Below are 15,475 nucleotides of genomic sequence, written 5' to 3' on the forward strand. Positions count from 1 at the left end.
ATATCATACATAGTTCAAACATTACTAGAAACTAAATGAATAGAAACCAAAAGTACAAGTGAAATACACAATGAATATGAAACAGCAAGAAAAAAACCCATGAAAGCATATATACAGCTAGAATTCTCATTCTTATTCATGTACACCCTCTTCATAATTTTTTTCATTAAACAATTACACAAATTCTATTTTGAAAGGAATCATAGTTCCATTATGGACACTGAAATAACTAGTAAATTTTGAATTTCTTGAGACTTGTGATGGCTTTATACGAAACTAAATGGGTATGCCATTACTCATATCTACTTACAACATTACAAAATTAAGAAAATGAAGAAACAAGTTGCAAGTTGAGAAATATGTTTAATCCTATACTTGTAAACTGAAAAGGAGTAAACACAAATGAATCAAATACATTTACTAATAACTACCTAGCTCTGTAGTGCTATTTCCATTGCAACATTACAGCTTCTCTATTAATACCCCCACCTGTCTCTGCTTTGGAATTCTGTGTTCTAGCAATAAAATATTCCCTATTAATATATTTTAGAGCTTAAAATTTTTCCAAGATCATCTTTCATACCCTTGTTCCTCAGGCTATAGATGAGGGGATTCAGCATGGGAATCACTATGGTATAGAACACTGTGGCTACTTTGTCAGCATCCCCACCATTGTCTGAACTGGGTGAACAACAAATAAAAATGATTGTTCCATGGAAGACAATGATGACTGTGAGGTGAGAGACACAAGTGGAAAATGCCTTGCGCCTTCCCTCTGTAGAGTGCATCCTCAGGACAGTGATGAGAATAAAGAAGTAAGAAGTGAGAATGATCATATTGGTAAGGGAATCATTGAAAACTGTCACAATGAAGAGCAGCACCTTATTAATAGTGACATCAGAGCAAGCAAGACTTAAGAGAGGGGGAAGATCACAGAAGAAGTGGTTGATCACATTTGACTTGTAGGTTGGTATCTGCAGGGCTAAACACAAGTAAATCAAAGCACATGCAGAAGCACAGAGGTAGCAGCCAGATATTAGCACCACACAGAGCTTCTGAGACATGATGACTGTGTACAGCAGAGGGTTACAGATGGCCACAAAGCGGTCATAGGCCATCACAGCCAGCAGGAAGACATCAAAGATTACACATGTGCAAAACAGATAAAATTGTACCACGCATTCCAGGAAAGAGATGGCTTTGCTCTTGTTGAGTATGTTAGCCAGCATTTTGTGCACAATGACAGAAAAGTGACTGAGGAAGAAGTACATAGGAGTGTGAAGTTGAGAGCTGACCTGAATCAGGGCAACCATGCCCAGGTTGGTGATGACTGTGACTCCATAGATGATAAGGAAGAACAGGGAAAGAATGTCTGTAATGTCAGTGGCATCTGATAATCCAAGGAGAATGAACTCAGTCATGGAAGTACAGTTGTCCCATCCATGTGTCCACTCCAAATGTGTTTGGAGAAAATAATTAAGTGTTTTTCTTTATTTTATGATCTGCAATATAATATTCCCCCTCCTAAAAAAAGATGTTAGAAGCACTATCATAGTTAATCTTTCTGCAAAGAAATAGGAAATAGAAACATGAAATTTAGCATAAACTAAAACATTACATAACAGATATTCAGAAATCACACACAACATTAACATTTGTAAAAATTTAATTCTTTTTTTTTCTTTTATTATTCATATGTGCATACAAGGCTTGGTTCATTTCTCCCCCTTGCCCCCACTAAAAATTTAATTCTTTTGATTGGTTTTTCATATTTAATGTTTGTTATTGAAGCAAAAAAAGACAAGGTCAAAATACTATTCAATTGGATTTATTGAGCTTTGAAATCTAAATTCCTTTTACCTGGAGGAGTCTTCAAGCAATACTCCAAATATTAGGATCTTATGAAGTAATTTTTAAATGTTGGATAACTACCTCTGAGTTTTCCACTGAAATGATAAAAGACTTATTTAATTTTCTTACCCAAAATTGCTTATATTTATTAACATACTTAAATGATGAAATAGCTTTTATCTTCTACATTAGCATTTTCTCTATGAAATTGTTACAGTGTTCTGGTTAATTAAAGCTTTCAATATCAAACATAGTACAGGCAATTAGTACTACTGACTACAACCTTCCTGTAAATATGACTTGTAAGCCTTAAAAAGATCTATTTGCAAATTAATGCTTTCAGTTTATCTGAAGAATTTGCACACCAGAAATTGTCAAGAAAATTGTCTATCAAGAATAACAATGTTATTTATGATACTGTAAATTATAAATAGATTGGAAAACTAAATGTAGTTCAAAATTATGAACAGATATGAGAAAAAATATAAATATACAGAGAAAATATACAGAGTTTAGCAATCTAATTTTGAATAATTTGATAGGAAAAAGAATAGGATACAAAAAATTTTTTTAAATAGCCAGGAGGTGCAGGCAGAATATTATATATATACATATATGCCATTTTATTTTTAAGCTTAAAACATCTATTTACATGAATATTTTTATTCACATAATGTATCCATAAAGTAGCCAGAATTCTTATATAAATATTATGGACTGTCTGTGGGAAGGAGAATGGAATTTTTTAATGAGGGGCACATACTCTCATGCTTTTCCACACGAAAAGGTGCAGGCATGGTGAGAAGCCTCTCATTTGTTCTCGCTCACACCCTTGGAAAAACATCCTTGGCAACAGGGATACCAGTCACGGGTTCCTGCAGTAAGGACAATCTGGTTAGGGATCTTCACAGACAAGTATTTTCCCAGATTATCAACTGATTTCAACTATTTACAGGATATGTACTTTCATAAATTCCACTTTGAGCACTGACAACTGTTCTGATGATGTGGTTTTCATTCTTCACGTGGCTGAAAAAAATGTTATTTGTTTTTCCCTTAGTTCAAGACTGAACATTTCTTTGAAAACTATTTCCTATTACCACATCTAAGATGAAAAGTCAGGATCATTCATAGAGAACTTCTTTATCAGAAGAGAATAAATATGGTCTCAGAGGGACATGTCAATATCCTAAGATGCTTGGTTGTCACCACAAGGAGTAAGCCTTGCTGACATCTAGTGGGGATGCTGCTGAACACTATAATTCACTTCAGGGTTAACGTCCTCTAACTTGCAGATCCCAACAAACAAAATAAAACATGAGCTGGATGAAAATGTCATTAGTGCCATAGTTGAGAAATCTGCCTTAGAAGCACTTCAAAGTGCTTTGAACAACACCAAAAATTTCCTCTTTTGTATGTTGCAAAAGTGGTTGACATGTCTGTGTTACTCCCTGAACAGTTCTGCAGGCCTCTTAAGGGTACCCTCAGCCTTGAAGTGACTTTCAGGATAATCTCCATGCATGGTGTGTAAGGCTGAATAGATGCAGTTGATGTGACAGGGGAAAGAGGGCAGATAGAAAAACAAACAGCCATCTCCTTTTGTTCACATTGTTTCCCCCACACACTGAAAATTCTTATAACATATGTAGCTCTGTGGATTAAATTGTCCCCAGTTCCCATTGAACTTGTTCCTTGCTTCATAAGGAGAAGTGTATTTTTTTAAAGAAGCCCTCAAAGTATGGAATTTACTCAAGCATTCTCTAATTATAATAAGGATAAAACACAAATTTAAAGAAACTCATACTAAATTCCTTCTTTACAAATCTGTATTCTCCTACATATAACTATATTTCTCCCATATGAAAAGAACTCAAGTTTCCAGTGCCCAGAAAATTCTATTCATATCCATTCCACAAAACAAAGAAAAAAAATAAAGAACAGGGTATAACTAGCCAAGTAACCTGTGAGATACATTACTTCTCTGTTTCTGAAGATACTATTATAAGAAATGTTACAGGCTTTATGTTTGAGGGTGACTCCTTGGTGCCCATGGTGCTTAAGCTTCTCAAACCAATCATTGATCTCTGTGGGATATCAACAGCAATATATCAAAAAACCTCTCTCTCTTGGGATTTTAACAATTATTACCATTATGGGATTTAAACTGGGGAAAACTAAACAATGTGGTGCATATTATCATAAGCTAGCAAAATTTAGTTCAGATTTCATGATCAATTGCAGCACATTGCATCTAGCATCTAGGCATTGTTTCTGTGAGCATGCACTCACATTGTCACTATGTGCACTTATATTACCATTGTGAAAATGTGAATAAAGGTTTGTCTGTATTAAATTCAACAGCTCATGTCTAAAAGACAGAGTCTGAAGCTACATTCAAGAACTACCAGATGCCAGGAATCAGAAAAAATACATCCAATATTGAGAATAATAGACATTGTTCATTTACTGAACATTTCCTGGATGCCAAGTATTATTCCAGGTAGAGCTAGTAATTCATTTCGTCTTTATAAAATTAAGTATGGTCATTGCTTTCATGCTGCCTTTACAAAAGAGGTAACTGAAGCACAGTCAGGTGTAACTTGCCCAAAGTCACACATAGATCCTCTGGTAGAAAAAGAACATGTGCCGCTTTTGTATTTGCAACACAGTACAACTGTGACAAGAGCACAACTGTGACAAGGACCTCTGGGAGAGCAGATTCTCTGTGCATTGCCAGACTTCACTAAATGTGGACCCCTCAAGTTCTTTCCTAACTTTACCATTTTGACCTGAAATATTAGTGCTCAAACCCAATCTGTTTACTCCTAGATACACCAAACTTTTCAAGAATTTTGTGAAAGTAATTAGTTAGAGGTAATCAGTTTCCAAATTCTCAAGAATCTGTATACCATTTTCTAAAAATGATCTAGCTAAGAGTGACCTAACCTGAGAAAAAATTCAGGATCTTCTTTTATACCTAGCACTGCCACAACTCTTTTTTTTTTCTTTTGCCATTCTTCAAATCAAGGGGTTTCTGTTATCCCTTTGCATTGAATTATCCTAATGACAAAAACAAAGGAAAATTTCTAAAGCCCAAAGCTTATGGGCTTGAAAAGTTGTCATCCATGAGACCTGATGGCTTCCTTTTGTCAGTATTCTATAAACCCATATTTCTCTCTAGGTAATAAAAACTTATGCTTATATTAATATAATAATAGCTTTTCACATGCATTCTTTCCACTGACTAGTATTTTGATGTCAGTTATGAGGTAGGTTGATGAATATAATGCCTATTCATTTTGCTCATAGTGGACTCTCAAGAAATCAAGAGAGTCCCAAAAGAGCAAAGGTAAAAGATTCTCCATAGAAAACATCATTGTCAGAGATGCCTATGTCATCCAGCAATAGCCTCGCATGAAAGCTGCTTTACATTTCTATTTATCTTAGACTTTAAAACGTTGACTGATTTTTTAAGTTATTGGAATTTATTTCATACTTCCTATCCATGTACTCAGTAACATAAAAGGAAGATTTAACTTTGTTTTGTCTCATTTTTGATTCACACATTACATAAGCACATAGTTATGACATGCAATGTGGTACTTATTTCATGTACATATTGTGTAGTTATTTACACAGCTTAATTTTTACATCCATTCTCTAAACCTCTATCAGCTTAATAGTAGAAAGTGGTTTGAGATATATAATACTTCATGGTTAATTATACTCATCCTTTTCTGCTATAGAACACTAAAACTTACTCATCATATCTGATGAAAGCATTTTTAACCACTGACTGACCTCTTTCCCTCCTCCATCCTTCTATTTTCCCAAATCTATTGTAATCTCCATTCTACTCTCAATTTATACAGAGTCAGCTTTTTAAAATTGCACATAAGATTGAGATTATGTATTTGTCTTTCTGAGCCTGGTTTATCTCACTTCACATAATATTCTCCAGGACAAGCCACATTGTCACAAATGAAAGCTTTTGATTACATACATTTACCAGCATAAATAATCCCATATTAGTAAAATATTGTATTGGCCAAGGTTAAGTTGGAAAATTAACTTTTCTGAAATGCATTTGCATTGTGTTTAAAACAGTAGCTGTAAGTGGAATAAAATCTATCTTTAATTAGTATTTGACAAGAATTATGAAGTATCAGTGATCATTTCACAGAAAACCAGAAAGTGAGTGTTTCTATTGGTTGTGTACCAAACCAATCAAAAAGCTGCTGTGAAAGACAATTTGAGATCTTACCTTAAGTTTTCATGTACTTTTACTTTATTGGTACATATGGCAAGAGATAAGCATCTTTCTTTTTTTTCTGGATATGGCTATTCAGTTCCCCGACACCACTTCATAAGAGGTGTTCCTTTGGTACTTCCTGTCTTTGTCAAAAATCAGTAGCTATAAATATATGCATTTATTTCTGTGTCTTTTATTGTGTTTGATTGATTTGGGTGTCTATTTTTTTTCCAGTTGATGCTATTTGGGTTAGGATAGTTTTGGATACTAATTTTAGAAAAGTTTCTCTTTTCTATTTCTGAGAAAAACATCAGTACTTTGATAGGAACTGTATTTGATCTACAGAGTACTTTTGGTAGCATGGATATTTTAACAATATTAATAATTCCTATCCATGGAAATGGAATGTCTTGGTATTTTTAAGTGCTCTCCTTGATTACTTTCATTATAGTTTTATATATTTGTTTTAGAAATAAATAACTGTCTTGGTTAAAATTACTGATAAGATTATTATTTGTGGCTCCTGTGAATATGATTGTTTTCTTAATTTGTTTCTTGATAATTTCATTACTAGTGTGTGAAAAAGCCTACTGATTTGTGGAGTTGAGGTTTTGGCATCCTATAAAATTAATGAATTCCTGTAACATTTCTAACTTTTTTTGTTAGAAATGTTTATGTTTTACTGTGCACAAAATCTCATTATTTGCAAATGAAAATAACTTGTCCTCTTCTTATTTCACTGCCTTGATTTTTTTTAAACTCCATTGCTCTGGATAGCAATTTCATATCAAAAAAGAGTGTTGAAAATGGACATTCTTGCTCTGTTCCTGATATTAAAAGAAATTATTTTAGTTTTTCCCCACTTAGTATTATGTTGGCTGTGGGTTTCTCATGGGTATTCATCACTCTGTGAAGGTATATTTCTTCTACTCACAGGTTTTGTGTTTTAGATTGAAGAAATATTGAATTTTGTCAAATTAATCTATTGAGACAATTGTACTTTCTTTGTTCTTTATTATGGTGATATGGTGTATTACAGTTGTTGATTTGTGTATATTGAGCCACCAAAGCCACCATTTCTTCACTGGGATAAATCAGACTTGACTATGGGATATAATCCTTTTTATCTTATTTTTATTAGATTGCATATGCAATTTCAATTTCTTTTTAGTTTCTGAGACTTGTTTTGTGGTCTAATGTGTGCTCCGTTCTATAGATGCTCCATCTGCTGGTAAAAACAATGTGCACTTTTCAGCTGGTGGATGAAATGGTCTCTAAATGTCTGTTAAGTCCAACAAGGTACCATTTAACTTACATAGGGGTACTTGCACATATTATTAGTGAGAATGTAAATAAATATAGCTATTAAATAAATCAGTGTGGGATTTCCTCAGAAACCTATAAATAAAGCTGGGCATTCTGTATTGTGTACACCTGTAATCATAGCCCTCAGGAGCTGGAGACTGAAGGATCATGAGTTCAAAGTCAGCCTCAGTACATAGTGAGACTGTGTTTCAAAAACAAATATCCCTAGTAGTAGAACTGCCACATGATTAATATGAGGAACAATTAAACTCCTGGTACATATGCAAACAAACAGGGATCATTATATGAAAGAGGTATTCACTCATTCATTGATACAGCACTCCTTACCATATCTAAGATACAGAATCAAACTCAATGTCTACAGATGGAAATGTAGATAATATGATGAACAATATTTGGTAATTACTTAGTATGCGGATTATTACTTGACAATAAAATAATGAAAATCTGAATTTATATAATTTGCAGTAACACGAATGGAGCTTATTTCATTTAACTATACTAAGTGAAGCAAGGTAGGTGCAGAAAGAAAAATAAATCAGGTTCTCACCTATATGTAGAAGACTTAAAGTAAGTGCTGTAATAGTGTAAAATAGTGTTTAGAAGCAAGGAAAGGTTGGAGAGAGCTTAGGAATGCAGTTGGGTAGAAGAAATAATTTCTCTAGCAGATTAGGATAATTATAGTTGAAATAATTAATGATTATTTTATACTACATTATAGAAATGATTTTGAAAGTTCCAAATAAGAAGAGATTAGAACTATCTAAGATAAATGCTAATTATATTGACCTGATCACTTGTCACTAAGTATTTCATAACTATGCAATTACTACATGTTATTTAAGGCATATAAACATTTAATTTAAAAACAGCATTGCATCAGATAAAAGTGATCAATTTTAATTCATTATTTTGTGACCCTCAAGAAAAAAACAGTAGATATTCTCTAGGGTTCCTGTCTCCAGTGTTGTGACTAGAGATATAAAAATGCATGCATCATTCCTAACCAGGAGAGAAACTAATTTATCATCAGAAGGTTGGTTTTAAGATTCAGAAGAGACATTGACATTAATTTCAACCAGGGAAACAACTTGTAATGAAGCTTACTTCTTTAGAACTAGAGCATTATTAAATAATATGTGAATTTTTCTTTATCAGTCTTTGATATAGTCAGTTATTACTGAATGTGAAAATCTGCCTAAATACATTTATCATGTTTTGCTTTTATGCTGTATTGTAGCATATCACTGTGACATTTACATGGTTACTGTTATTTCAAATATATTTAATGTCTCTAGTATTCTCAGTAATATAAAAGATTATAATTAAAAAGGAAGTGAGTTAATATCTGTACCTAGATAAGGGACCAGTGTTTGGTAGTTGCAAAATGGACCCGACGATTGGGGATCTAGACCTAGATGTGTACACTGATAAAAATCCACAGGATATTTGAAATCTCAGAATTTCTCTCCCTTCTGTTGTCCATTCCATAATTAATATCTTTACAATCTCTTGTATTTTTATTACCAAATGCAGGGATGTCTTGATCAAATCTCATTGTTAAGGTAATATATACTTATATGGTACAATAAGAACTGAAAATATATCTGAAGAATTAATTTAAAATAACCGCAAATATTACAATCTCATTTTCATATGTTCATAATTAATGAAAACTTACACTTGAGAATTTAAAAATTTAATTCAATCATTGTATAGTTATTATAGAAATTTGAAAATGCTTAGATGTTTATATTTTGGACATGTACTTCACATGAGGTACTAAACACTAATTTCTGAAAGGTATTCTGCAGCATCCTCCAAGCTCTCTATGGGGAATGTAGCAGTTTTCCTATGAGCTCAGACTTTATTATTTTTTATTTTCAGGACTTTCATATGCTGAGAACAGAAAAGATGGTACTATCAGATAGAAATAAAAGTGTTGTGACATTCACAATTTTGGGCTTCTCAGATTACTCAGAACTGCAAGTCCTACTCTTCTTGATTTTCCTGGCCATCTACAGTGTCACTGTGGTAGGGAATATTGGGATAATCCTCATAATCAAAATCAACCCCAAGTTGCACACCGCCATGTACTTCTTCCTCAGCCAACTCTCCTTTGTGGATTTCTGCTATTCCTATACCATTGCTCCTGAGCTGTTAGTGAGCCTACTTGTCAAAGACAGAAGTGTTTCTTTTACAGAATGCATTGTACAATACTTTTTCTTTGGTACCTTTGCAGTTAACGAATCCTTTCTATTAGCAACAATGCCCTATGACCGCGTGGTGGCCATCTGCAGACCTCTGCTTTACACAGTTGCCATGTCCCAGAAGCTCTGTGCCATGCTGGTGTTGGTGTCCTGTGCGTGGGGGGAGGCATGCTTCTTGATTTTGACATGCTCTGCTCTACATTTATCTTTCTGTGGTATCAATGTCATCGATCATTTTTTCTGTGAGTTCTCCTCACTGCTCTCCCTCTCCTGTTCTGATACTTTTGTAAACCAGTTACTGCTGTTCATTTTTTCCACATTTAATGCTGTCAGCACACTGCTGACCATTCTTTTCTCATATATAGTCATTTTTGTCACCATCCTCAAAATGCATTCAGCCAGTGGGCGCCTCAAAGCCTTCTCCACCTGTGCTGCACACCTGATAGCCATCACCATCTTCCATGGCACCATCCTGTTTCTGTATTGCATGCCCAACTCTAAAAATTCCAGGCTCACAATGAAGGTGGACTCTGTGTTTTACACAGTGGTGATTCCCATGTTGAATCCCCTGATCTATAGTCTAAGAAATAAGTATGTCAAGGATACACTGAGCAAAATAATGGTTTTTAAAATTGTTTATTGACCACCAAACTTTGATGGTGTTGTCTTTGACATATAAAGAAAAAAGTCCAAAAATATTGACTTTAAAGTTACTATTAAAATTAATGTGGTTAATGTTGCACAATGGACCAGTAATGGATTTTACTGTCTAGATATGAACTTTTCCCTGTCTTGTACCTGTAGGTTTAGGGCAGCAATATTTCTGATTGGTAATATTTCATTTTTAGAGTTGAGATAACTTTGTATAGTTTTGAATCCACTATCAAGATTTAAAGGTAGCATGCATTCATAGCTTGTATGATACCTCTTTAACTTAACAAATATTAATTCTATTCTTTTTCTTATAACATATCTGGAATTGACGAGTCTTTCAAAATACAAGAATTCATGTCATAAGAGAAGAAATACCAGTTAAGGTAGACATAATTCTTGTCCTCAAGAATGTGAAACTGTTGACTATATGCTCATGTTTTTCCTAGCCCATTGCTAAAATAGTACCTAGAAAATTAGTGAGAAGGGAAATTTCAAATATACTACCGGACTTTAGAAGGATGTTTTTATTTTTAAGAAGGATGTCTTTTGATCTTTTCCATGGAAAATAGAGAGTTGACGTTTTAGATATATATTCAATAACAAAGGAGTTTTATTCAGTAGAAAACTTCATGAATAAAACTTAGTTCAGGATCCCTCCTCCCACAATTCTTAGAATAGCTTCAACAGGTTTCATTTTTCAATTTTCACACATGAATATATATTTTCACCATATTCTCACTTCTACACAAGGCTAGAGGTTTGATTCGAGTGGTAGAGTACTAACTTGCCTTGTAAGCATGAATCCCTAAATTCAAGTCCTAGTACTGCAAGAAAATTAAAAACAAAATTCTAGACATATGTGGTGGCGAATGACTACAATCAGCACTTGGGAGTGATAAAATAATATGCCATGATTACGTTTATGTGTACATATATGTTTACATATATATTTCTGGCCATATATGCAGGATAATTTCTTTGAACTAGAATTAATGTGTCAATGAGTGCATATATTTAACATTTTTTTAGATAATCCCATTTTTTCCTTTAAAATTGTGCATCAGTTTCTAATTCTGTCAAGTGATTTTCATAATAAATATATTTCAATACTGTCATTAACAATGTCATTTTCATCCTTGTGAATATGATAAATATAAAATATTTATTATGTTGCATTTATTTCTTTATTTTGTTAGTTATTTATATTTATTTATGTATGAATTGCCTGTTTATGTCCTTTGCACATTTTTCTATTGCAGTTCTTTCTTTTTTTTCTTACTGAGTTTTAAGAAATCATTGTTTTTTTGTTTTTTTTTTTCTGTTTTGAGTGTTTTATTTTTTTTTTCATTTTTCTTTTATTATTCATATATGCATAGAAGGATTGATTCATTTCTTCCCACTGCCCCCACCCCCTCCCTTACCACCCACTCCACCCCCTCCCTCTCCCCCCCCAATATCCAGCAGAAACTATTTTGCCCTTATTTCTAAATTTGTTGTAGAGAGAATATCAGAAATAATAGGAAGGAACAAGGGTTTTTGCTGGTTGAGATAAGGATAGCTATACAGGGCATTGACTCACATTGATTTCCTGTGCGTGGGTGTTACCTTCTAGGTTAATTCTTTTTGATCTAACCTTTTCTCTAGTACCTGTTCCCCTTTTCCTATTGGCCTCAGTTGCTTTAAGATATCTGCTTTAGTTTCTCTGTGTTAAGGGCAACAAATGCTAGCTAGTTTTTCAGGTGTCTTACCTATCCTCATCCCTCCCTTGTGTGCTCTCGCTTTTATCATGTGCTCATAGTCCAATCCCCTTGTTGTGTTTGCCTTTGATCTAATGTCCACATATGAGGGAAAACATACGATTTTTGGTTTTTTGAGCCAGGCTAACCTCACTCAGAATGATGTTCTCCAATTCCATCCATTTACCAGCGAATGATAACATTTCGTTCTTCTTCATGGCTGCATAAAATTCCATTGTGTATAGATACCACATTTTCTTAATCCATTCGTCAGTGGTGGGACATCTTGGCTGTTTCCATAACTTGGCTATTGTGAAAAGTGCCGCAATAAACATGGATGTGCAGGTGCCTCTGGAGTAACAGTCTTTTCGGTATATCCCCAAGAGTGGTATTGCTGGATCAAATGGTAGATCGATGTCCAGCTTTTTAAGTAGCCTCCAGATTTTTTTCCAGAGTGGTTGTACTAGTCTACATTCCCACCAACAGTGTAAGAGGGTTCCTTTTTCCCCGCATCCTCGCCAACACCTGTTGTTGGTGGTGTTGCTGATGATGGCTATTCTAACAGGGGTGAGGTGGAATCTTAGCGTGGTTTTAATTTGCATTTCCTTTATTGCTAGAGATAGTGAGCATTTTTTCATGTGTTTTCTGGCCATTTGAATTTCTTCTTTTGAGAAAGTTCTGTTTAGTTCACATGCCCATTTCTTTATTGGTTCATTAGTTTTGGGAGAATTTAGTTTTTTAAGTTCCCTGTATATTCTGGTTATCAGTCCTTTGTCTGATGTATAGTTGGCAAATATTTTCTCCCACTCTGTGGGTGTTCTCTTCGGTTTTGAGACCATATCTTTTGTTCAGCAGAAGCTTTTTAGTTTTATGAAGTCCCATTTATCTATGCTATCTCTTAGTTTCTGTGCTTCGGGGGTTCCATTGAGAAAGTTCTTACCTATACCTACTAATTCCAGAGTCTTTCCTACTCTTTCCTGTATCAAATTTAGAGTTTGTGGTCTGATATTAAGATCCTTGATAAATTTTGAGTTAATCTTTGTATAGGGTGATATACATGGATCTAGTTTCAGTTTTTTGCAGACTGCTAACCAGTTTTCCCAGCAGTTTTTGTTGAAGAGGCTGCTATTTCTCCATCATATATTTTTAGCTCCTTTGTCAAAGATAAGTTGCTTATAGTTGTGTGGCTTCATATCTGGATCTTCTATTCTGTTCCACTGGTCTTCATGTCTCTTTTTGTGCCAGTACCATGCTGTTTTTATTGTTATTGCTTTGTAATATAGTTTGAAGTCAGGTATTGTGATACCTCCTGCATTGTTCTTTTGACTGAGTATTGCCTTGGCTATTCGTGGCCTCTTGTGTTTCCATATAAATTTAACAGTAGATTTTTCAATCTCTTTAATGAATGTCATTGGAATTTTGATGGGAATAGCATTAAACATGTAGATTACTTTGGGGAGTATCGACATTTTTACTATGTTGATTCTACCAATCCATGAGCATGGGAGATCTCTCCACTTTCTATAGTCTTCCTCAATCTCTTTCTTCAGAAGTGTATAGTTTTCCTTGTAGAGGTCTTTCACATCTTTTGTTAGGTTTACACCTAGGCATTTGATTTTGTTTGAGGCTATTGTAAATGGAATTGTTTTCGTTTGTTCATTATTAGTGTATAGAAATGCTATGATTTTTCTATGTTGATTTTATATCCTGCTACCTTGCTATAGCTATTGATGATGTCTAGAAGCTTCTGAGTAGAGATTTTTGGGTCTTTAAGGTATAGGATCATGTCGTCTGCAAATAGGGATATTTTGACAGTTTCTTTACCTATTTGTATTCCTTTTATTCCTTCTTCTTGCCTAATTGCTCTGGCTAGGAATTCCAGTACTATGTGGAATACGAGTGGAGATAGTGGGCATCCTTGTCTGGTTCCTGATTTTAGAGGGAATGGTTTTAGTTTTTCTCTGTTAAGTATAATGCTGGCTGTAGGTTTGTCATATATAGCTTTTATAATGTTGAGAAACTTTCCTTGTATTCCTAGTTTTCTTAGAGCTTTTATCATGAAATGATGTTGGATCTTATCAAAGGCTTTTTCTGCATCTATTGAGATGATCAAGTGGTTTTTGTCTTTGCTTCTGTTAATGTGGTTTATTATGTTTATTGATTTTCTTATGTTGAACCACCCCTGCATCCCTGGGATGAAGCCTACCTGGTCGTAGTGAATAATCTTTTTGATGTGTTGCTGAATTCGGTTTGCCATTATTTTGTTGAGGATTTTTGCATCAATGTTCATTAAGGAGATTGGCCTATAGTTCTCCTTTTTGGAGGTGTCTTTGCCTGGTTTTGGGATAAGTGTAATACTGCCTTCATAAAATGTGCTTGGCAGTTTTCCTTCCGTTTCTATTTCATGGAACAGTTTAAGGAGGGTTGGTATCAGTTCTTCTTTAAAGGTCTGATAGAATTCAGCAGAGAATCCATCAGGTCCTGGACTTTTCTTTTTGGGGAGACTCTTGATTGCTGCTTCAATTTCATTTTGTGTTATAGGTCTATTCAGGTGATTAATTTCCTCTTGGTTCAGTTTTGGATGATCATATGTATCTAGAAATCTGTCCATTTCTTTAAGATTTTCAAATTTATTTGAATATAGGTTCTCAAAGTAGTCTCTGATGATTTCCTGGACTTCCATGGTGTTTGTTGTTATCTCCCCTTTTGCATTCCTAATTCTACTAATTTGGGTTTTTTCTCTCCTCATTTTAGTCAGGTTTGCCAGGGGTCTATCGATCTTGTTTATTTTTTCAAAGAACCAACTTTTTGTTTCATTAATTCTTTGTATGGTTTTTTTGGTTTCTATTTCGTTGATTTCAGCTCTTATTTTTATTATTTCTCTCCTTCTATTTGTTTTGGGATTTGCTTGTTCTTGTTTTTCTAGGAGTTTGAGATGTATCATTAGGTCATTGATTTGGTATCTTTCAATCTTTTTAATATATGCACTCATGGCTATAAACTTTCCTCTCAAGACTGCCTTAGCTGTGTCCCATAGGTTCCGGTAGGTTGTGTTTTCATTTTCATTGACTTCCAGGAACTTTTTAATTTCCTCTTTTATTGCATTTATGATCCATTCTTCATTAAGTAATGAGTTATTTAGTTTCCAGCTGTTTGCATGTTTTTTGTCTTTACTTTTGTTGTTGAGTTCTACTTTTACTGCATTGTGGTCAGATAGTATGCACGGTATTATTTCTATTTTCTTATATTTGCTGAGGCTTGCTTTGTGCCCTAGGATATGATCTATTTTGGAGAAGGTTCCATGGGCTGCTGAGAAGAATGTATATTGTGTAGAGGTTGGATGAAATGTTCTGTAGACATCTACTAGGTCCACTTGATCTATTGCATATTTTAGATCTTGGATTTCTTTATTGAGTTTTTGTTTGGATGACCTATCTATTGATGAT

General features: G+C 34.2%; 2 protein-coding genes across 2 annotated transcripts; one reads left to right on the plus strand and one right to left on the minus strand.

The window, feature by feature from the left end:
- Positions 1-536: 536 nt before the first annotated feature.
- Positions 537-2,695, minus strand: LOC109677408 (olfactory receptor 5L1-like). Its single transcript, XM_020153398.2, has 2 exons — positions 2,615-2,695; positions 537-1,451 (listed from the first exon to the last, which is right to left on the minus strand). Exons 1-2 carry the CDS (start codon positions 2,693-2,695, stop codon positions 537-539), a joined length of 996 nt encoding a protein of 331 aa, XP_020008987.2.
- A 6,648-nt stretch (positions 2,696-9,343) lies between these two features.
- LOC109677025 (olfactory receptor 5D18-like) lies at positions 9,344-10,282 on the plus strand. The gene has a single exon (XM_074068511.1). It carries the CDS (start codon positions 9,344-9,346, stop codon positions 10,280-10,282), a length of 939 nt encoding a protein of 312 aa, XP_073924612.1.
- Positions 10,283-15,475: the final 5,193 nt, after the last annotated feature.

Source organism: Castor canadensis, chromosome 1 (assembly GCF_047511655.1).
Source record: "Castor canadensis chromosome 1, mCasCan1.hap1v2, whole genome shotgun sequence".
NCBI classification, from domain to species: domain Eukaryota; kingdom Metazoa; phylum Chordata; class Mammalia; order Rodentia; family Castoridae; genus Castor; species Castor canadensis.

Bases quoted from the DNA above. Each gene is read 5' to 3' on its own strand.
- LOC109677408 (XM_020153398.2), bottom strand. From the start codon at position 2,695: ATGTTTTTCCAAGGGTGTGAGCGAGAACAAATGAGAGGCTTCTCACCA. The intron at 1,452-2,614 runs GTATGTGCCCCT...ACACATTTGGAG, and splicing joins TCGTGTGGAAAAGCATGAGA to TGGACACATGGATGGGACAA.
- LOC109677025 (XM_074068511.1), top strand. From the start codon at position 9,344: ATGGTACTATCAGATAGAAATAAAAGTGTTGTGACATTCACAATTTTG.